Below are 22,554 nucleotides of genomic sequence, written 5' to 3'. Positions count from 1 at the left end.
CGCGTTATTTTTAAAAATAAAAACAAATATTTTACATCTGATTTTTCAAAATTTATAACAAAAATAAAGTTTTCATCGATGGTTTTAGAGCGTTAGCGTTGCCAGAGATTTATCGGGGAAGGTTTTAATGCTGCTCCACAGAGGGCGCCTCGAAGCAGTGTCTTATCGATGCAATCGATGCGTGTATCGTTGTTTCGCCACCTCTAGCTGTGTGTGCATTTCGTGATAAACAATTTTGAAAAACAATTTACACAATTTCGAGGTGCCCAGGTGCAACAAAATGAGCAAATAAAACAGCGGCGAGTGTTCACCATTACGCGTAAGTAGGTTGCACATCGATTTAGCGATTTTCGCTGAGGGGAAAACGATCTCAAGCAACTACGTTGGGTGAAAGAGGAGAGAAAAAAGTTTCGTTGTGTATGTGTGCTACGCTGCTCCTCTTCTTCTCGGCTGCGACCGCGCCGTTGTTGTTTTATTTGTGTGGTGGGGCAGAAGTATATAGTTTGGTTTCTCTCGGCAGGGACGAATTACAGTTTTATTCTCAGCCTCGGATCTATGCTGCAATATGTGTGCCTGCGCGGGTGTGCGTGCTGTGTATGTATAAGTGTGTGCGCGGCGCGCCAATAATTGGGCGAAGGCAAGGAGGCGAAAGCAGAAAAGTGCCATCGCTTATAAATACACACATAAAGTCAAATTTTTATTGTGTTTTGAAAATACTCGAATTCCCTCCAACCCAAAATACCCGCCAGGCGCCGCTGCCTGCCTGCGGACAGGTGCGGACTTCCACTTCAAGTGCACTGCCCTTCGCCCAAAACACAAGGCACGAAACCAAAACAATTCAAATAGGCTGCCCTCCACGGTGATTAATCAAATTGGGGGAATCTGTGGGCTCTTTCCCACCTTTATGACTCAGCGTCTCGCCTACGCGCATCGCTGGGGCTTTATTGATAATTGGGGCCTCGGTGTGTGACGCTTCTTCCCTGCCCGCCAGGCTTTCCACCCGCCCACCGCTACAAACAGTAAATAACAACAGCACTGGCGAATCTTATCGGCGACCACCGTCGGAGATGGCAATCGAAAGGGTTGATTTCGCAGAGATTCCGACTGTTTCTGTCGTCCAAGGATTCGAAGACCTAGTTGTATAGGGACTTTCCGGGATTCGAGGCAATTATTCGGGCTGTGAGTTGTATACGCTTTTGTTTAACTGTTCGCCCTACGCACACCACCGGCCTCGAATTGTGTGTTTATTCGCGTGCTTATCTAGAGTACACTCGCTACTCTGCGCTCTGTTATCAGCGCGGCGGCGGAGAGCAAGCAGTAGCGGATGAAAATCGGCGGGGCCGTGTGCAATTGCTACTGCACTCCCGGAGAGCAGGGCCAGCAGTGCTGGGACTTAAAAACTAATTTCCATTAAAATTCGAAAAAGCAAGCGAGACATTCCAGAAACAGACTAGATTTTCATTTTTTCTGCATACTTTTAACCTTTCAGGACCCTCTTTTTGTGTCTGATTCAGAGGACTGATTTTTTTCATTTTTCAAAAGTACAGGTGTAGAAGTTTTTGTGTCAAAACGTAAACAGGCATCAATTCATTTAAACACCCACCAAGTGCCGAGTTTTGTCTTTAAATTAAACTTCTGCAAGGGTTAAGCCAAGGTAGAGAGCACTTTGACGTGCAGTTTCGAACAGAAACGCAGTCCTCCATTGTCGACGGCAACTGAAGCGTGCTGCACAGGAATGGAAGATTGCAATGTGTGCACTCGATTCCACTTGGCCAGCCGCCCGACGTGTGGGTGGGTGGGTTTGATTTTTCTAGTGGTTCCGATCTGGGTTCTGTTTGTTTTCGTTTTTCTCCCCATCTCTGCGGTTTGCTTCGCTGATTCAGTACAGTAGGGCCCGCCAAAGAACAACTGAGAATCTGAGAAGTCCCAGAGAGCTATTCCCAAGGCAAGACCATAAATCATTTTGGGAAATGCCCCAAGAAGTCCGAATAGTACCATGGTTAGTCCTAAGCTACGCCCCCGATCGAGTGTTTCAATCCACTTCCGCACCCACACGTTGGCTTGTAATTTTAACTGCTGTTCTAATTTATGTTGCACATTGTTTAGCTAAGCACTCGCCCTCAACTGCCTCCTGCCCCCCAGTACCACTCTCCGCCCAACTAACTGATTGCCAACTCCAAGTCTCAACCCGAAAATGAAGTGCGCAAAGTCAATATTTCAATTTAGGCATAAACCAAGAAAAGCGCAGTAAACAAATCGAGAAGCATATGAGCAATTTGCATATGCTGGTGGATGGTGGATGGTGGCTGGCGGCGGGAGCGGGAGCGGCACCGTGTGGCAAGTAACTGAACTGGCTCGGCCTACGCACCGCGAAAACTTGCAAATCCAACGGCGGCCTCTTAAAATGAAATGAGCTTCAAATGGTTTGCTTCGCCGACTGCCGCGCCGGCCCGCCGAATAATTATGTTATTAATTGGATTTATGCGCAGTTTGTGCAACAAGCAACATGGAAATTTCTGTGTAAACGTCTAACAACAAAATTATTGCCAAAAGGGGCAAGACGACCAGACTGAAACTGAAAAACTGAAAGATATCCAATTCAGTTGAATAATTGTTTGAGAATTCATTTTTAAAACGGCTTATCTCTGGCACCTCATTTTAGAGCGTGATTTACGCTTTTATTTTGTCAGTATTCCCCCAGTATCAGTGGGCGGGCCCGGGCCCTCTTGCCATTTCTTGATATCCATATAGTTCGTCCCCGTCCGCCCGCTTCCCTCTGGCCGACCTGCTATTGATCTCCTCTCCGCGATAATCCGTTCGCGCAATGGCAATAAAACGACAAACGCAGCCAAACAAAAAACGAAAAATTGTCAACACGAATCTGAACCTATTTTTAGACCGTGGCGCAATGGGATTACCCGTTTATTGTCATAATGCCGGCAACGACTTTATTAAGAAGTGCCGGAGCAGATCCCTATCAGCGGATTGGCTTTTGCTCCGAAACCCAAGACATTGGGTTTCAAATCAAAGATCAAAGTGTTTTAGTTTTCCTTCCTCGAGCGGAGAGTCGACCCAAAATACACCCTCTATATTTGCACTGGAAGGTCCTCAGGGATAGCTAGCAACAAATAGACAAGTTTCTCAGGCAATGCCTTGTTGCAGGGAAGAACTCGTTCCAAGCCTAACCCTTTGGAGACTGGGTAAGAAATATGGATCCGCCCGCCCGATTCGCCCGGGCCCGTAAAAGTGCCACTTTGAGTGCGCAAAATTGAAGCAAATGGCAGCTAAAAGAGACAAACTGCGCCGAAACTACGAAAACGCAACTCTAAACTGTAATAAAGTGGGAAATTACAGCGCATAAATCTCTGTCGCTGAGCTGTCAGGGTTGGTGGCTGGAGCGAGGGGCGGCTGGAGCGAGGCGGAGGTCATGCAACAGGCAGCGAGACAACACCCACGCAAATCGGGCTCGTCTTGAATGAAATTAGCCGTAACTAGAGTCTACAGTTTGGCAGCTACTGGCGATCGCCGGGCGGCCACTGGAATACTAAGCACCGTTCCTCCTAGCCACACACAGTGAGGAGGCCAGAGGGCTGCTTGTGCATTCCGGCGGTGTTCCCGATTGGCGCTTCACTGTCCATATAATGCAAATAATTATTGCATTTAAAATCTAATAAATTTGCGCATTGACAACGCGGAGTTTGCCGCGGAGTGGGAGCCCCAAGACCGCTCCCTTTTTAATGGTTCAGATATACATCGATGGGCCAGTAGTTCCAGGAAATCGAAGAGGTTAGCATCAATCCTTTGCGGCTCTTCGCCTGAACCTCTTGCGCTCTCTGGCTCTTTTTTGGTCGGTCTCTGGTGACGAGCGCTCAGCTTTTGACCATAATTGTGGTACTTGTCAGGGACTGTGTCGCACTGCCGGCTTGTGCGTCGGGTGTGTGCGTGTTAAATACATGTAATTAGCCATGTTTGTGCCATTTAATCCACTCGATTGTGGACCTTCCTGGCCCCAACTCCCCCTTCTGTGGCACTAAGCTCGCTCGCGCGGCGACGCTTTTCTAAGAATTCTTTTACGTTTTGTTTTGGCGCACGCATTAGGCGCCACACAGCGGCAGCACGTTTAGCCCGCAGGACGCAGGCGGTCGGAAGGCGGTCGGGCCAAGAGGAGCAAGGATGGGGCTAAGAAGGCCTAGGGACGTGGAAGGGCCCGTCTCGGGAGCTGTGGCGCATACTCCACATATTTATGGCTATTTAAGCGAACCGAACGAATCGTGGATGCCGACGATGATGACGAACTTGCTGCCGGTTCTTGGTTGCAATAGCTTCTGCTCTGCTCTGATGCATGCACCACTCCGCTCTGTTGCCCGGTGCAGCTCCCGAATACAGATGAGGTCATAAATGTAGTGGTGCTACAAAATACATTATCGAGAGAATAAAATTACCGGATTGTGCCGAATTCTTTAGGAAAAGTCTATGATATTTAAAATAAAATTTAAAATTATTTTATGTATTCTTTCAAATTCGTCGCAGGACTTTTTACTTTCCCTGAAATGTTGGCCCTGTTTGCTGCTGCTTTTGTGGTCCAGCAGCCATTGGCATTGATTGGCGGTTGATCACGCAACAATTGTTGCATGTTCAGGCGTCGGCAGTGGCGGTGGGACGACATGAGCAGCGCACTCGCCACAATTACAACAAACTTAAGGACTGCCTGTTTTGGCGGCTCAGTTCTGTCACAAGTTTAGCGACTACTTTGTAGCAGCTTTAATTGGTTGTCGAGTTGCCATTAAAAATTTGTCTACTTTTATGAGCTAGAAGTTTGTTCTCTCCCCCTGAGAGTGCTTTTATGTCAAGTCATTCTTCCATTTAAATATAAACAATCTAGATCCGGGGGAGCCCAAATATTCCAGGCTTTCATACGCTAAAGAAATGGCAGTTATAGGATATGGTGTCATAAATGGCCAAGATCGAAAGCCTTGAAGTCGAGCGACTACGTAGAGTAGAACCGGAGTTTTTGACCCCGATGATGACCACATACATCTGAATTAAGTCCTTTATTGGGTTAGAATTTTGCAGAGTAGTCACGACTACGTATCGACTAGGGTGGTGTGAGTCCTCAAGTCCTTTTTAGCGACGGAGATGTCACCCTAATACCACCTGTTTGTAATTTTGCACAAAGTTCCATTATCCTCTGCCGTATCATATCGAATGCAGATTCAAGAAAATGTTACCGTGAAATGAAAACCGTGGCTACATTTTCCCTCTGTAATGGTCGTCGCCACATTCCCTTTCACATTTTTCCTGGCAACGCGAGTGTCCCCTCCGTGTTGACAGCTCAATTACTCACATGACAAAGCCAGCGTGGCGCTCGGCAATTATCGCAGCAATTATTTGCAATTAGAATTGAGTTAATTTACTTAAAAAAGGATTTCGCCTGCGCCTGCAGTGCTTCCGTTTCCATTCCAGGTTGACGTTTGCACTTTGGCACGTGCAGGAGGGAAATGCGGTGGGGGCCCAGGAGCAATTTGCGTGCATAAATTTTTATTGTTTCTGGCGGACTACATAATTATGGCGTATTGGCTGGCGGGTTTGTTGCTTTTCGGTTTTCGCTTCTGTTTTCGAGGGTGCGCTTTCATGACTATTTTCGATTTTAACGACGAGTGTGTAATGCTGCCCATGCCGGCCATAAAGTCGTGTTTAGTGGTGTTAAACACGCAATAAAGCGTGAGGAGTGGGAGGAGCCACTGGCCATAAGTGTGCACTGGAACCTAGCCTCATATCCCATACAGAGAACAAATATTTGGACTAGTTCAAGTTGCCGGATGGTGACTGATTCAGACCTCTTCAAATTTTCCAAACTATTTCTTTGCCCCGAAATCAGTGACGGACTAGTTCCCTGGTCGGTTAGGCAACTTCCTTGCCATTCTCCGCCCGTAACAGCCCGTCAGCTGTTTGCGCCCCCCTCCTTGGCGAATTGTTGGCAGCACACTCGCGGGGCTAAATTCGTCTAGTTCTCGGATATTTTCGTATCGCTCTCACGCACACACCCTGCCCAAACAGGGCTCCGATGAATGCCGAATCGGATTCCTAGTCCCTCGATCCAACGCACCGACACCGGCCCCCGATACCCGTTCACTTGCTGTGGCTGCGGTGGGTGTTTACGGCATGATTGTGGGCTGACGCCACCCTGATGCACTGAGAAAACTAAGGGGTCGTTGGTCGCTGGCACCTGAAGTGCCATTTTATTGTGAACCTTCCACCTTAGCCTCCCACCTGTTCATGAAAAAAAGACTCCATCGTATGTTATAGACCCTATCTTGGGGCGGAGTTTAGTGATAACATTTTTTCCCAGTGTACCAGTGCCACACAAACACGTTCGCGTTCACGTGCAGGCGCCTCAGCTGCAGATAGGGAGGGCCTTTTGATTTGTTTTAAACAAACTACTGCAAGGCGGTGGTGGTGGTGGTGGTGGTGTGCACTTGGCTGCCTGCACATTCAATCACAATCGCGGCACTGAGAAAACGTCACTCAACAGTTGATTCGGATCAGGGCTGCGCCATAGCTCCAGAAACACTGCAAGGCGTTGGGCTAGATGGGACTTCAGCTTCCAATGATCTTAAGAAGTAGTGAAGTTTTGTTCTATTAACAGACGTGGTATAAGCTAACGAGCCAAATACCAGCTATGATCTTTTATAATACTAATAATTTTTAGGACAACCTGTTCTTGATGTATATTTCAGTATATATTCTGATGTATATCCTTGATATCCGGAAGGCTCCCCTGCTCGACTGCCCTGGTTCACCCCAGACAGATGCAGAAAACCACAGCGAATTCAGTTGGGCTGCGCGCAGTTCCTCAGTTAGTCAGTCGAGCAGTCAGTCAGTCACTCACCCAGTCATTCACTCATTCACTCACTCAGTCAGTCAGTTGGCACTTGGCGGACTCAGTTTTCTTTTTTCCAACCCGTTCGGCATTCGTCGGTGATCGCTCGCGTCGTGCAGTTGCTTTGCGCTCGCGGTCCTCTCTCTCCTGGGACTTTGCGTAATTTCCCGCAAAAACACAAAACACAAAAAGCCAATTCGGAAAACACCAATAAATTAAATTATTATTACCGAAGCACATATCGGGCCGTGTCTGGCACATGAAAGATAACAATTGAGTTGGGAATCGGAATTGGGAAGCGGCAGGAGCTGCCAATCGGAATCGGGAACAAATCGGACGTCGTGGAGGGTCGCACTTGCATGCAAATGACATTTTGATGCTGGTTTTGATTTGTGCATCGGTTTCATCGCCGCGAGTGTGTGCCGCCACGGGGCCAGCGTGTGTGTGCGCAATAAAAATAAATAAATAATAATATCTGCAGTCTCAACATGTGTACGTTTGTGTTGCCTTAGTTCCTTGCCTTTCCCTTGCTCGAATTTGAGTTTTCTTCAAATTGAAACTTTTTCTGCTTGCTCGATTCGTTTCGTTTCGTTTCGGTTCGGTCTTTATCTCTGTTTTGTGTGCATTGTTTGTTTATTTTTAAACAGCCATGTCCAAGTCCCTCCGACGTACATAGTTCCCCCCGGTGCTCCGCCCGTTTTCAATGGCAGCGGAAGTGCCACTGCCACTGCCACCGCACCGCAGCAGAAGCGCTACTGCTTCTGAATTTCCAACATTTCCCATATACCTTCAGTTTTACCTGGGCACCATGATTTACGCCTTATTGTCGCTGGCGCATTTATGATTGATTATTGATTGGAACTATATGATACGCATGCGCGAATGCGTGCCTGCCATGGGAGCCCCGAGTCCTCGGTCCTTCGCTCGTTCGTTTGAGTTATGATCGAAGAATCGCTGATTATCGGTGCACTGAAAGAATAATGTTTTGAATCAAACATCAATTTTACATTAAAATCATTCACAATAAAGGGATTCATGAATACGATAAAGTACAAAGATAATTTAAAATACTAATATAAAACTGTCCTCAGGACTCAAAACTTCGGGGGCTTCAAGGGCCTATTTTTAATAAATAAGATAAAAAAGTATTATTTTACTTATTCAAATATTATTAAATATTGGCTTCCTAAGCATATATATATCAAATATTCACTTTCTAAGCTTATATCAAAGAATCTTAAAAAAAGCTAATTTAAATTTAAAACTGAGCTCGTAAAAAGCGCATAGAAAAAGATGGGCTGGAGGACATGATCTCATCTTCTTGTTATTTGATTTTATTACCTTTTCCTAGCCATCCTGATCAAGAAACAACGGGGTCATAGAGTCTGATATTATTCCGAGTACATCTAACAATACTATTTTTACTTGAGGCTTGAAACTGGAAATGATTTCTTTCAAGGCTTTGTATATTTTCGGATTTCGGCTGTCGGATTTTAACTAAAAAATCCAACAGACTTAGACAGTGTTTGGTTACCGTATTACCGTATTTGTGGCTCATCCCTTCTCGAGTCAAGAAGCTCCTGAACTACCAGTTTTATATCCGACCTATCTGATATTTTTCTAGATCGGATTTTGAGAAAAATTGAGTTAAAGTGTTTGATTGGAAGTGGAGCTAACCAGAAGAGCCTTGGAAGCGCAGGAAGTTCTTTTGACTGCATATCCAGGAGTTACCCCCGATCGACTAAAATTAAAACAAATAATATCCAAACTATAACGATTTATTTTAAGCTGGGAAACATGACATGCCAACAACAATAGCCAACTGTTTAAGCCATATTAGCCGAATTAAACGCTATGGGCACAGTTTTCAACAGTGTAGTGTTTGGGGTATAGGAAGGCTGCCAGTTGTGGGTGGGGCAGAAGCACAAACCACAGGGTGGGGGCCAGGACGGCAGGGTGGCGGATACGTGGTCTGAGCTCTAGTAATTGCGAACTATGATTATTGATATTTAATTGGTTGAGAAAACGTTCCCTGCCTGCAGATCTTTATGACAATGGATCGTAAACGCATTGTAAATTAAAGAAATTATTTTTATAGTCGCTTCTTGTCCGGGGGGAATTGCTTTGAGTTGCATTTATTCATTCCGATTCCCGGGAAACCTATTTAAAAAGTAAGGCTGACGATCCCTTTTCAAATACAAGCAAGTTCTTTAAGTCGCATGGCAATCTATTAGAGTTATTGTCGAGTCCGAGCAAATAGAACGATTCCCAGGAATCACACGCTAGAGTCCTCCCCTAAAATACACAAGCCCAATGGAACCCACCTGCAACCTACCGGTGTGTCAATGCTGTCGACACAAGCCCGGGGCACCATCAAAATTTGTGTGCTTACCCCCACAATCATCGAATGCCCAAGACCACAATTGCCACCAGTCAGCTGGACAAATAGCTCCCCGAGTATCTCGATTAGTCCTTGATAAGTTCCCTCGTACAGCCTGCAAAGTCATATTCTGTCTGCATCTTGAGTTCTAAGCCACTTTTCCAACCACAATGCTTCTCTTAAGATGCCAATTTAAAGAACGAAACAAGTACTTAATAAATAAGCTTTATTTTCAATATTTTGTTGCTGCGCTTTTCAGGCTGAGTAGAGTATTTCTGGGCCTCAGGCTATGGTTGACTTTGGGCAATTAAAAAAATGGGGCTTTCCGACCCGCCGCCTCTAAACAACAGCCATCAGCGACTACAGCCAATTGTCAATGCCCGAAAATTGGCCAAAATAATGCCTCTGGCCCCGCCCAGAATCTCTAGGCCTGAGCCGGGCTGGAGCGGGAAAATCGTAATTAATTCACGCAGCGACTAATTTAGCGCGAAATATGCGCCAGTGGGTCTGACGGCGCAGAGGAGAGGTGTGCTCTTGTGTCCGAGTGTTGCACTTGTTGATTTATAGCCGGCATTTAATTGCTTTTGGAATTGGATTTACTTGCCACCTCGCTAGTGGCAGGCTAGTGGTAATGCCACCTCGCGCCCCACCGCCGAAAATGGTGTGAAAAGGGGTGGTGGTTGGTGGTTCGCCTTGTGTGGTTTTCTTGTTCGATTTGGCTTACCACTCTAGACCGCACAACTAATGGCCGCCACAAATTTTCATTCAATTAGGTTTTGTCACTTTTAAACTTAATTAAAATAATTTTGACACCTTGAGGAGCAGTACGAGACTTGCATAGTGTCGCTTGCAACCTGAGAGGGCTCCGGCGAAATGCTGTTAACATTGAAGTGTCATAATTTAAATTGAATTGTTGTCTTACCGTTAGGCGCTGTGACGTATCTCGGGAGGAAAGGGGCGGCCAGGCCCACACTTGTGGCGCTGACAAGTTGTAAGCCATTTGGTTATCATTTGCGCTAATTATGAGATGCAGTTCCCGCCGCTCGGTCCAGATCAGATCAGATCAGCTCAGCTGCGTCCAAGTCGAGTGGAGGGCTGTGGGGAATGTGTTGAATTAAGCGGAGGAGATGGGCGAAGACGTAATACAATTTTAGTCGGGGTAACCCATTCATAGGATGTGGCATACGTAAACCACCTTCTTTTCTTCTTAGATTATTGCAATAAATGACTCCCTTTCCGGCCGGCAGAAATATTTAAGAAACCTTTCCGAAAACTTATTATTGGAATCATAGTTGCAGAAACATTGCTTCTGCAAGAAGTACTTCACTTCTAAAACTTCAAAATAATGTTGCTTTTCAATGTGACAATGTGATACCCGGTACTCCTTTAGAATGTCCCACTCTTAAAAGTATATATTGTTTCAAAGACATGTACAGTCTTTCAAGTTTTAGCTAATGCTATAATTTCTTTTAAAATATACACACATAGTTCCTACTGTTGGTACCGGAAGGCTATGACAATTTAAACTACTTCAACACTTGTTGGCATTAAAAGAGTGAAGCCACATCCAAAATCTTTTTTGCCCGCCTTTTTTTGCAAAGTCTCCGAGATCGGTCGCTCGTACTTTTCGAGTCTAAATATTTCGATTATTTTCTAGCTACTAAATAAGCCCAATCAGCTGTACATTTATTTGTCTGACTTGGGTATTGATTAATTTTTTGACTCACAGCTCGCACAGGTTGATATGTAAAATCTAAAGTTTCGCAGAACTCTGGCCGGCCCAAAAAAATTCCCTCCTAGTTACGTCAGTAGCCGATAAACGATCAGCAATAACAATACTGTAGAGATAAAAATATTTTTCTAACGAAAATGCCTCTGATTAATCAGACAAGGCAGCCAGCAACGAAAATAATTCTCAATGGGAGAATGTTGCAGGCAATTTGCATGCAATTGGCCGCCAACATTGAAAGGGGGAGGAGTCCGTTCATGACAGGTACCTCCCAACGACTTCATTCACCATCCGATGTCATGATCCATGGAGAGGTTCGTTCCCCCACTCCGGTTTTGTGCGCAAAGCTGGCCTTTCGCCAAGAGGCGGTGTGGCGCACCCGAAGGAAGGGGATTTCTACGTTTGGCCTAATGGTTCACCGAGAACCAGAGAGTCCCAGCTTTTCTCCCAGTGCATTCCCATTTGGCATGATTTGTTGTGGGCGTTGCTGAAGCAATCTAAGCCCGATGATGAATGCCCGCGAATTTATTTGTATTTATTATTTATATATCTTTTCACTTGCTCTTTTTCAGACTATCCGCCCGCAGATAGTTATACCGGTTATCGGGTAACTCCACCCCAGACCAACATCACCGCTAGCAGCCACAACAACAACAACAACAATAGTCGTCATATAAACAACAATAATAACAACAACAACATCATCAGCATCTGCAGCAGCAGCAGTAGCAGCGTCAACACAAACTGCAATAGCAACAACTTGACAGCAATCGCCAACAGAATGGACACCGACGACGTTGAATCCAACACCAGCAGTGCCATGTCCACCCTGGGCACTCTCTTCTCCTTCACATCGCCGGCGGTGAAGAAGCTGCTCGGCTGGAAGCAGGGCGACGAGGAGGAGAAGTGGGCGGAAAAGGCGGTCGACAGTCTGGTGAAGAAGCTGAAGAAGCGCAAGGGTGCCATTGAGGAGCTGGAACGAGCCCTGTCCTGTCCGGGCCAGCCGTCCAAGTGTGTGACCATTCCCAGGTCTCTGGACGGCAGGTTGCAGGTGAGAATCAGTCCGGACTGGATTCAACTAAATCTCTGCCAATAATTGATCACTCTTATACTAATTAAATGATGTTACTCTCATCCCCTCTTCAGGTTTCACATCGCAAGGGCCTGCCACACGTGATCTACTGCCGTGTTTGGCGATGGCCCGATTTGCAGTCACACCACGAACTGAAGCCCCTCGAACTCTGCCAGTATCCGTTCAGCGCCAAGCAGAAGGAGGTCTGCATCAATCCGTACCACTACAAGCGCGTGGAGAGTCCGGTCCTGCCGCCGGTACTGGTGCCGCGCCACTCGGAATACGCGCCCGGCCACTCGATGCTGCAGTTCAACCATGTGGCCGAGCCGAGCATGCCCCACAACGTGAGCTACTCAAACAGTGGATTCAACAGCCTGGGCAACAGCAACACCTCTGTGGGCAGTCCCAGTTCCGTGAACTCCAATCCGAACTCGCCGTATGACAGCCTAGCGGGTACCCCGCCGCCCGCTTACAGCCCCTCAGAGGATGGCAATTCCAACAATCCCAACGACGGCGGCCAACACATGGACGCCCAAATGGGCGATGTGGCCCAGGTCAGCTACTCGGAGCCAGCCTTTTGGGCCTCGATTGCCTACTACGAGCTCAACTGTCGCGTGGGCGAGGTGTTCCATTGCACTAACAACTCCGTGATTGTGGATGGTTTCACGAATCCGTCCAACAACTCCGACCGCTGCTGCCTTGGCCAGCTGAGCAATGTGAACAGAAACAGCACCATAGAAAACACGCGGCGCCATATAGGTGGGTGAATTCAAATTCAAATGGGTTTAGAAAAAGTGTATAGATAAAAGTTGGATCGAGTCTTAACCATAAGGAGTTAGATAGGAACTTTGCTCCAGTATTTAACTTGCCAATTGACCAACAATGTTTTTCATTTCCAGGAAAGGGCGTTCATTTATACTATGTGACCGGCGAGGTCTACGCCGAATGCCTCTCGGACTCCGCCATTTTCGTGCAGTCGCGGAACTGCAACTACCACCATGGATTCCACCCAAGCACCGTGTGCAAGATCCCGCCCGGATGCTCCCTGAAGATCTTCAATAACCAGGAGTTCGCTCAATTGCTGTCGCAGTCGGTAAACAACGGATTCGAGGCCGTCTATGAGCTCACCAAGATGTGCACCATCAGGATGTCATTCGTGAAGGGCTGGGGGGCGGAGTACCATCGCCAGGACGTTACTTCGACGCCGTGCTGGATCGAGATCCATCTCCACGGGCCGCTCCAGTGGCTGGACAAGGTGCTCACCCAGATGGGATCGCCGCATAATGCAATTAGTTCTGTATCCTAGGCTAAGATAAGGTGGATTTAAACGAGCGGACACGGCAAACAACCAACAAAACAATACAAAACCAGTAGCTTATGAGTATGTATGAATGAAGAGCAAGTGTGTAAAAGACGTAGAAGTCTCGAGACGACATGTACGATCGAGGCTGAGGAAGCGCTTCCTCGTGGGATTTAACGAATGTGCGCGAGCTACTCAAGACCCGCCCTTTGCCTATATGTTATAGTTAATCGAACGATTTTCTATGCGAATGTCATTCCTAACGCAATAAATGAAATAACGAAAAACAACCAGCTAAGAAACCAACCGGCAAGAGACCAAGGTGGTGAACTACTTACACTGATCTACATGCTATAATAATTATGATCTATGCCCATTGGCAAATCGTTGTTGTTCAAGTCTGTTTCAAGTGCTAATTATGTGTCATTGCAAAACTGCTTTAAATATAAAGTGAGACCGACATCTAAAACATTAATTAATCCTATCAACTTAAAGTATATAAGCAAAATGAAATTTATATAAGAATATGATAAACCTATTGCAATACATTTCTTAAAATGATTTGTCTAGACACCCTTTTATGTTTTATTTCTCTCATTTTTCACGTTTTCCCTCTGATCAACAAGCTTAATGTTCAATCGAGTTGATTTAAATCTATGGTTTAACTAATTTTAAGTTCAATGGCAGCGCCACGCTAACTCTGTTTGGTTCAAATTTCGAAGGATTCAAAAATAGCAGTTTTTTTTTATTCCTTTCTGAGTTTAAACCACTTGAGAATTTAAAGGCGCTTGCAATAAAAAAAAACACAAAAATATATTCATATATACCAATTATTAAAATTTCCAAACAATGATCTTTTCGTATTTTAAGTAAACAATTATGTATAATCAGAGTAAAAGGCGAAAGCAAATATCTTTTTTTAGCTGTAGTTGTATAATTTTTTATAAACATACTTGTACACTAGAATTTCTGTAGTCTTATGATTTTCCTTGATTTTGTTTAAAGTTCAAATGTGTAATAAAACACAACACGACAGAAAATGCTTAATTTTTAAATAAAAACCTTTTTGACTTATGAGTTACGTTTTTTAGTTGATTTTGGATGTACGGCAAATTTTACAAATATATAAAACTACTTAAATATTGAATGTATATTAGCTGTAAATTAGAGGCTTAGGCGACATGCGGCCTTACTAAAAACTAAATAACGTGCCTGTTCTATATTTAACTTGCGATTTAAAGTGTGTCTGCAGGACTAACAAGTTATTCAATATAAATTATCTGTATTAAAGCCAGATATACAAAAAACAAACAAAAATTAATTGCCTTGAAGTTTACAATTTTGAGCAGCCATATGCTATATATGCTATACATTGCCTTAAACATGCCTTGCTTGCCATTTAATGTTAAACGTAAAACTGTAATAAATAATATGGATTAAAAATAAATAGAAAGCCAGAAAAATGTTCCAACGGAGTTTGTTTCATTTTTAATAGATTCAAAATTTCAAAAAGTTCAAAATTTATATTCTTTTTTTCTTTTTAATTTTTTTAGCCCCATTTTTCTCTGACAAAAACACGATGAACAAAAAAATAAAGAAATTAAAAATTTGTTGAAAAAGAAATTTTAATATCGAGCTGAAAAACATAAAATCTAATAGCTCAGCTTTTTTCCGCTGATTTTAATATCGATAACAAAAATATCGTCGGCTCGTACGCCGTGAATATCCATGGTCATCTCTAGCCCAGCTGTCCACCTCTATTGTTTTTTCTATCAACATGAGTGCTGTGAACGATCCGCTGGAGTTGTTGTCCAATAAAGGCAATCGGCAGCCCAGTTTCTTGGGCCCCATATGGAATCCTTTTGCTTGCGGCTTAGCCGGAGTGGGCGTGGCCCTTTTTGTCAACTGGGGCTTCCGCAGGCCCGTGTTTTCAGGTGCGTTTTCTCCTCCGGGATCTGTCCATGTGACGTAACATTGTTTTTGTCTAATATAATTGATGAAAATTAATAGTGTACTAATTGCTTTGCAGGAGTTCAGAAGCACATTGCCTTTGGAGCGATCGGCGTTGCCGCTGGAGTATATTTTGATAAGAAGAGGGACGAATACCTGGCCAAACGCGATGCTGTCCTCCGGCATTATATCGAATTGCATCCAGACGACTTTCCCGTTAAGGGTAAATACGAGAGGCACTGCCTCCTCTATAGCCATTACATTTATAAATTTAAATACATTTCAGATCGCAAGAAGTACGGAGAAGTCCTGGAAAGCTGGGTGCCTGTCCGTTAATTGGATTTGATTCGTTGTTATCAAAGAAATTGTGGAAGTAGTTAATAAAACAGCTTTAATTGTAACTCATTTTATATGCAAAAGGATTTATTTTGAAAACACTATTCGATTTTCAGTAAAATTTCCAAATTTTGGGGTTTTCAATCAATGTTTTGTATAATGAATATTGCCTGCCTGTTTCTTTCCTGACAATATGAAAAAATGACAATTAGAATATATCTTCGTCGTTGTCTTTTTGTACCCTTGCAGAGGGTAACGATAATTTCGGTCAAAAGTGTGCAACGCAGTGAAGAAGGCATCACCGACTCTAGAAAGTATATAAAGTAAAGTGTATCTTAATCAGGATCACCCCCTCGACGATATAAGCATGTCTGTCTGTTTCTACACAAAATAGTCTCTCAGTTTTAAAGCTATAGACTTGAAACTGCACACATCTTTTTTTATTTGCAGGCAGTTTATAATTCGAGATGGCCGGGAACGGCTCAGAATTGGCATAGGCAAATTTGGCCAATTTTCATATGGATCGGCCGACTATATCCAATAGCTGACATGTAACTGAACGATCGTAAATGGCACAATATAATATTATAATATAATATATAATAATATAATCTGCTACTGGTATTTCTGCTGATGGTATATCAACCTCGGCTCCACCCGAAGATTGCTTTCCTTTCTTGTTTTTATTAAAATAAAAATTTTTTTCTATTGCTTGGACATGAAAAAGAATTTACAATGTACAAAATAAAGCTAAATTCCTATTTAGAGCTATCATTTTTAAGATAAATTAAATAAACCAAAGTTAGCTTAAACAAACGTAGCATGGTTTTAATTTAATTCAATATATCTACTGAGCAAAGATTGCTTTCACAAAAGCTGGACGTTTTCATTTGGGAACAAACTTAGATTTTTAAAAGCTAGAAGGTTTATATAAGGCCTCAGAAAATATTTAAATTTTAAATTAAGACAGAGTGGATTTTTAAAAAATGTTTCACTAGAATGAACCTTTAAGTGTGACCAGCTAAGGGTAACCAAAAACCGTTAGGGTACGACATTTCAGCAGTGCAGGTCCAACGGTACAAAACTGGAACTGTGCTGCCAACTATCGGTGTTTAGTTATAGCTGAAAAAGACAGCTACATCAAAGCTATTTTCAAAATATAGTGTTCTTAATTTGTAAAATTCCAAAAATTCAATATCTCTTAATGAATAGTTTTTTTTAGAAACTAAATGTATAAATATTTGTATATATATTTCAATTACAATATGCAATAGAGGCTTATGTTAAATTTTAAAGCTTTGTTTTAAATCTTATTCATTTATAAACAAAGATTATTTATCAATATATCAATATTTTGCTATTTTTTATGAAGATTAAGAGTACACTTTTTCGGTACATCTCAAGCAGTAGCTGTTAGAGATGAGTCATCCCAAGTGACTCTTAAGAACAGCAAAATTTAAAGGGAAAATAACTAAGTTGGCATCACTGCAGCCGAGACCCCAACTCGGGGAGCCCAAGTCCCCAAGTCGTTACAAAATTTTCGAGAGCAAGGCAACGCGCGCGTTTCCCGGCTGGAAAATCATTGAATATATATAAAACAGGATCATTTAAATATATTCAAAAAAAAATACAAAATTTAAAAAGGATAAGAAGAAAAAAAAAAAAAAAAAATTAACGTCAATTCGTTCTACATTTGGTTTATTTTAAGCTGTGCGTTATTTGTGCTTGTGTGTGTGTCTGTCTGACGCAGTTACCGTTACAACTGACAAGTATCGAAGTAAAATAACCTGAGATTAGCAACAAAAATAAAATAGACTAATAGTCGACCAGAGCTAGCGAATAGCCGTTTATTAATTTCAAAGCAGAGCTGTTGCTGTATGTTTTTGTGGTAGTTATTTATGTAAAACAAAATCGCATCCAAGTCAAAGGGCCGACGGCTTTTCACCTGGGAATTTTCTTATCAGCCTGCAGCAGAAGCAAGAGCCCCGATTATGGCAAAGGTAAAGCTACTGAGCTCAGAGCTCTTAATTTTATTACAAAATTAATTATTAATGGGCGGACACAAGACGTTTCCTCGGCTGTGGTTACTCGGCTGTCCCTATTTTCTCGTTCCAGGACCTTCCTTTGGCAAATGTTTGTCAATTTGGTTTTTATTTTATGGCCAATGTGTGGGTGGGTGGCTGTCGTGGGTGGAGCTCGGTGCTCTGGGGTTGCTTTTCACTTGTTTGTATAAATTATGCATGTTTGGCTGGGGTTTCGCATTGATTTCCTTGGATTGTGGCAGGAATCGATTCGCCCGGCACTTTATGAAGTGTAAAATTGAACGGGAATCGGACGGAGCGGATCAAAAAGTCGGCACAGTCGTAAAAGTTGTTTCTTCAAACGGTACACTCCTCCCGAGTTAGAAAAAGGGAACTTGGGGGATCATACTTCAGGGATTGGAGTGGTTGGTTCCATAAATGCGGTATTCTTCAGTCACTGTACATTTTTTTGGTCATTTTTTAGTAAAAATCTGTTTCAATACTACACTACATTAGATGTCAGTACATCTATTTATGTACACAGTGGAAATTTGAGCATAGCTTTAACTCTTCTTCTCCAAAAAATAAACTGGGAGTTTTTATTATTATTATGTGTACTATCTATCTGATCTAAGCCGCTTTACTTCTTCAAAGTTGCGTACTCTACTGTTATCTAGGTCTTTATTAAGTCCACAAAAACATTGTTTATAAAACCTCTTTCTGTTCTATCTGTTCCAATAAGAAGGGCTTCAAGAAACATGTATTTAAAGTCTCAGAACAGTGGTGGCCTTACATTTTTATACCCTGTCCATCAAACTAATGAGGAAATTTCTCAAGTACCTCCCATCAGCCCCAGGCCCGCCTTGGAGGAGAGGGCGAATCGCGCTTATTGCCCAATCTGCACGCTATTACGATGTTTGGCCGTAAAAACCCAAGGTGCCCTCAATCCCAATCAACCGATTGAAGGTCCGGATAAGTTTGCAGGAACGGGGAAAAGCTGAAGCAATTTTTCACTGAAAAAGACAGTCTGTGGGAAAAATGGGCCACATTTTTCGTGGGGTTCCAGCTCGCGGCATTCCGTCGATATGTGCAGCTCTTCCGAATTTGGTAATACATTTTTTATGGCTCCACACCGTGTGGGATTCGGGGGTGGACCGGCAGGAAGGCTCGAACAGTCGCGTGTCGTCTCAAGGAACCTGGCTTGAAGCCCGTGACTTGTTTGTTTTACTTTTGATAAATTACTCGCCACTTGTCGCTCGACAAAATATTGTTTTCCTTTATCTTAAAGTTGGTCCCTTGCTCCAAGTATTTTCTATGAAATGTTGATTTGCGCGCCAGATGCGGTCTTTAAGTCTTTCGGTTTAGAAACTCGCATGCACAACCAAGTAGTTGGGAATTGAGGTTCTCGAGACGCTGGGGCGTATCTGGTTTTGGTTTTAAGCAGCATTGTTATTCCTTTCTAAGGACTGAGGACCCGAGATGGGGCTCCCCAGGGCGCGGTAGTTTGTCCTCTGTCCTTGAGTGCCTGTCTAAAAAGGAAAAATCAATTTGCGAATACATTCCAGGGCGGCATTAAAGCCATCTGATATCCTATATTTAAATTATTATATTTGAATTGGCCCCCAAGTCACACCATGCTCGTAGTACTTTACCAAAAGATCCTAAACTTCTAGTCATTTCTTAAGTTTTTCATTTTAAAATATAAATATTTGCGTTAAGCCAACATCCTCCGCAAATATTTACAGGGTAGAATGTTTTCGGTGGCGCTGGCACTTTTGTTGTTTCGCTTTTTCCGCGACATGCCCATAATCGTGTTCTGAGTTCGTCCTGCGTCCTGGCGGTCGCTTCTGCCACTTTTCCGTTTGTCGTCTTGCCATGGCCTCTTTATCATTATGTGCAGCCTATTCTATTATTATATTCTTTTCATACAATTGTCGACTTTTGGGGCCCTCTTGGGGACTTTTTTTCATGTATGCAACAGCAGGCTCAACCGCAGGCTGCCGAGCAGGCTGAAAGTGCAAGGATATCGGGACGAAACTAACAATAAGTTCGAGTCATTTTATGGGTATGTGGTCCTCGGCATTCAGGGGTCTGTAGATTGCTCAAACCGAACCATATTTCTAAAAAAGTCAAAAAATTTAATTTTATTTTTTTCATCTACTATGGAGATGCATCATGTTCATGAGAAATTAATTTAAATCTTTTTGTATACTCCCTAAAAGCAATAAGCCAATTAAAAAAAAATGTTAGAAAAAAATATGAATGGGTTAAGTTTTATGTATCAAAATCGATTGAAATATCTAACCAAGCTCTAAAAAATACTAATTTTATTAGTTCCTTGCGATACTATAGACTTTAAAATGGCTACATATTCTTTAAAATTATTTCCCAGGAAAAATATAGCAATATGTGACAAATATCCAAGTAAAGGACCTTCACGTCCTGCTAGCTTATACCAGCTATTCCTTGGAAATGGCTTCCGCGTTGGGAGTCATCGCATTGCAATTGGATAGTTTCAGCTTGCAGCATATGCTTCAATATGGAGAGCTTATTCGCAGACCTCCTCCTGCCCCAGGAGATCTGCTGCACACTGCGTTTTTTGATTTATGCTGGCAGCGGCGGAATTTTCTGTATTGACTTAACGCGCAGCCAGTTGCATGCCCCCCCGAAGGGCTTCGAGCCATTCTGCCCCATCTCCCATTTCCCCGATTATTTATGACGGCTTTTGGTTCCATGGACCAAAATGATAACGCATCCTATCGAACGCTTATTTGCTACATTATTGGCTTTCGGTTTATTTGCTTGTTACGCGAAATTAAAATTTGAATTAATAAAACATCATTAATGGTTATTGTTTCAGAAGCCGTGTTGGTTTAATCACGGATACTATGTAATCTGCAAAAATGTTAATTAAATCCCATTAATTGTCAACGATATGCTTTTCATTGGGAAATTATTGAATCAAAAGGCCCTTCGTTCGTATCTGCCATCGCAAGCATTTCTTCTTAATTAGAAAAGTTGATGAATGGGAAAAGTTGGTTGTAGATGAAAAATCGTTGCAGCGGCGGCCTAATTAAGTTTTTATATCTGCATGTGTCGTAAAGCGCGCTTTGAGGGGAAGGTGGGTGGTCCACCGCCGTGGCAAGTGTCTTAGAAGCGCTAGACTCTGGAAACACTTCACCCACTTCTGCGATGGCACATAAATAGCGTCATTATCCTTGCATATTTGTGGGCTTTGCATGAACTTGCCCCCTTCTCCGTTCCTTTTCTGCGCTCTCTCTGTTTGAGATGCCAGTGCAAACACGTGGGTCGGTTGCACAAACGTGTGGCAGAGAACGCGGCGAAATTTCGTAAGATTCTCAAGCTAATTTCATTAAATATTCATGGCCACGACACGACAATGCACACAAAATGCACACATAGTCATGGATACATGTTACGGGACTGCCGCAGTGTCGTATCCTTCGATCCTGCCGGGGCTCCATGCATCTTCTACACATTCTGGCTTTCTCTGGCTACACATCAAAAAACGTCGTCAAATACCCTGCCATAGTATTTAGCATAAATATATAAAATTTTGGACAATGACTCGAAGCTTTTTTCTCAGTGTAGCACTTGTCAAAATGTCAAACTGGCTTAAATTTTGGCGGGATTTTGGGCGAAAGCTCCGCACATGTGCGGCTTTTTCGATAAAGGACGGACATCAGGGAGGGGCAAGAGACGACGGGAGGACGTGTATGTCCTTTATCCGTCCATTGTTGGGCCGAAATTAATAGTGTTTGCCTAGCAGTCTGCAGGAGCCGTGCCAGCAGCTGCTCCTGACAAATTTTCATTTAATCATTTGGGCCCGCGGGTTCAAGGTGACTGGATAGTGTTTTGATGGACAAGCGCCTAAATAAATAAAAAGTAAGCTCGAAAACAACAGACACTTGATAAATGTGGTCCACTTTTTGGGGTTTCTGGCAGCCAATTGTCTAATGCGGCGTTGTGCCTTCCAGCTGGTTTTTAGCTCCACTTCCATGCTGCCACTAATTTAATTAAGTTGCACAAAAACCAGCCACTTGCCCCCTTGGCGGGTTTCCTGGGGGTGGACAGCAACTCGCTGCATAAATAAAAAGGGGCGCAGCGAAGCGCCTGAAACAACATTGGGGCTGACCCCAGACTGGCAGTCATGTCCTTTGCGACCCGGAGACCATTAAATGGCCTGACAAATGGCATATTAGCATTGGGCAAGTGCAGTCCGGAATAGATAAGCTCAGCCAGCTACCCTAAAGCCTCGAAGAAGAGCTCTGTCGATTCCAGAAACAACTTCACTCCAATGGGATAGTTGGAAGATGGTCGAAAATTGGCTTTAAAAATAAAGATTTTTGAAGAAAATCTTTCATGTCTTGCTTTCTAGGGTGTATTGAAGTCGAATAGATCGGACAACTTAAAAACAATTTCTGTAAAACCGTAGGGTTCATAAATTTGCTAGCCTTTTTGCTTCCCATTCGTTGGATTTTACAATTTCTTTCCTGTGCTTGTTTTTAGTGCAGAGTTGCGATTTCCTGCCAAGTCCAGTGTTTTGTTGCTTGACTTGCGTCTTGGAAAATGTCTTCCGACAGCCTGAGGAACGGCCAGTGGATACCAGATACCAATGGCTGCAATAAATTCAACAACCTCCCCTTTTTTAGACTATGCAAATTTATTAAAGAACTTGATTGCACAAACACAGGGCTAGGGGCAAATTGAATGGTCAAATCATTTGCGTTCCAATTGAATATTAACACGCGCATACGCAAATTATGGCGCCAATTCGAATTAATTGTAGTTCCTGCGGCACTAAAAGTGCAATAAGCCGCGCTGGAAATTCCATTAAAAGTATTCAATAAATGGAACGGAATGAA

At 43.3% G+C, this 22,554-nt stretch overlaps 3 protein-coding genes across 6 annotated transcripts in view; all 3 read left to right on the top strand.

Annotated features, from left to right (window-relative positions):
* The first annotated feature begins 139 nt into the window (after window positions 1-139).
* LOC6503279 (protein mothers against dpp) lies at window positions 140-14,438 on the top strand. Of its 3 annotated transcripts, none has more exons than XM_014903619.3 (4): window positions 140-319; window positions 11,562-12,040; window positions 12,136-12,820; window positions 12,961-14,438. In XM_014903619.3, the coding sequence occupies exons 2-4, from the start codon at window positions 11,771-11,773 to the stop codon at window positions 13,365-13,367; spliced, it is 1,362 nt and encodes a 453-aa protein (XP_014759105.1). In that variant the 5' UTR covers window positions 140-319; window positions 11,562-11,770; the 3' UTR covers window positions 13,368-14,438. The 3 variants fall into 3 exon arrangements, with proteins under 3 accessions (XP_014759105.1, XP_044571970.1, XP_001967587.2); XM_044716035.1 differs by having other exon boundaries at window positions 140-323; XM_001967551.4 differs by lacking the exon at window positions 140-319 and adding an exon at window positions 6,966-7,372.
* Window positions 14,439-15,085: 647 nt separating this feature from the next.
* On the top strand, window positions 15,086-15,712 carry LOC6503283 (NADH dehydrogenase [ubiquinone] 1 subunit C2). The gene is made up of 3 exons (XM_001967550.4): window positions 15,086-15,295; window positions 15,391-15,534; window positions 15,598-15,712. The coding sequence occupies exons 1-3, from the start codon at window positions 15,139-15,141 to the stop codon at window positions 15,645-15,647; spliced, it is 351 nt and encodes a 116-aa protein (XP_001967586.1). The 5' UTR covers window positions 15,086-15,138; the 3' UTR covers window positions 15,648-15,712.
* Window positions 15,713-17,117: 1,405 nt separating this feature from the next.
* LOC6503284 (accessory gland protein Acp36DE) overlaps window positions 17,118-22,554 on the top strand; it is a 75,015-nt gene continuing 69,578 nt past the window's right edge. For both annotated transcript variants that reach the window (XM_001967549.4, XM_014903624.3), the window contains exon 1: window positions 17,118-17,647. In XM_001967549.4, coding sequence (XP_001967585.2) covers window positions 17,639-17,647 — 9 coding nt within the window. In that variant the 5' untranslated portion in view covers window positions 17,118-17,638. The remainder of the gene's footprint in view (window positions 17,648-22,554) is intronic.

Source organism: Drosophila ananassae, chromosome 3R (assembly GCF_017639315.1).
Source record: "Drosophila ananassae strain 14024-0371.13 chromosome 3R, ASM1763931v2, whole genome shotgun sequence".
In the NCBI taxonomy this organism is placed as follows: Eukaryota; Metazoa; Arthropoda; class Insecta; order Diptera; family Drosophilidae; genus Drosophila; species Drosophila ananassae.
This window is presented reverse-complemented; position numbering and strand designations above follow the sequence as displayed.

Coding starts and splice junctions, on each gene's coding strand:
- LOC6503283 (XM_001967550.4), top strand. CDS start 15,139: ATGAGTGCTGTGAACGATCCGCTGGAGTTGTTGTCCAATAAAGGCAAT. Junction 15,296..15,390: donor CCGCAGGCCCGTGTTTTCAG/GTGCGTTTTCTC, acceptor ATTGCTTTGCAG/GAGTTCAGAAGCACATTGCC. Junction 15,535..15,597: donor AGACGACTTTCCCGTTAAGG/GTAAATACGAGA, acceptor AATACATTTCAG/ATCGCAAGAAGTACGGAGAA.
- LOC6503279 (XM_001967551.4), top strand. Junction 12,041..12,135: donor CTCTGGACGGCAGGTTGCAG/GTGAGAATCAGT, acceptor TCCCCTCTTCAG/GTTTCACATCGCAAGGGCCT. Junction 12,821..12,960: donor AAACACGCGGCGCCATATAG/GTGGGTGAATTC, acceptor TTTCATTTCCAG/GAAAGGGCGTTCATTTATAC.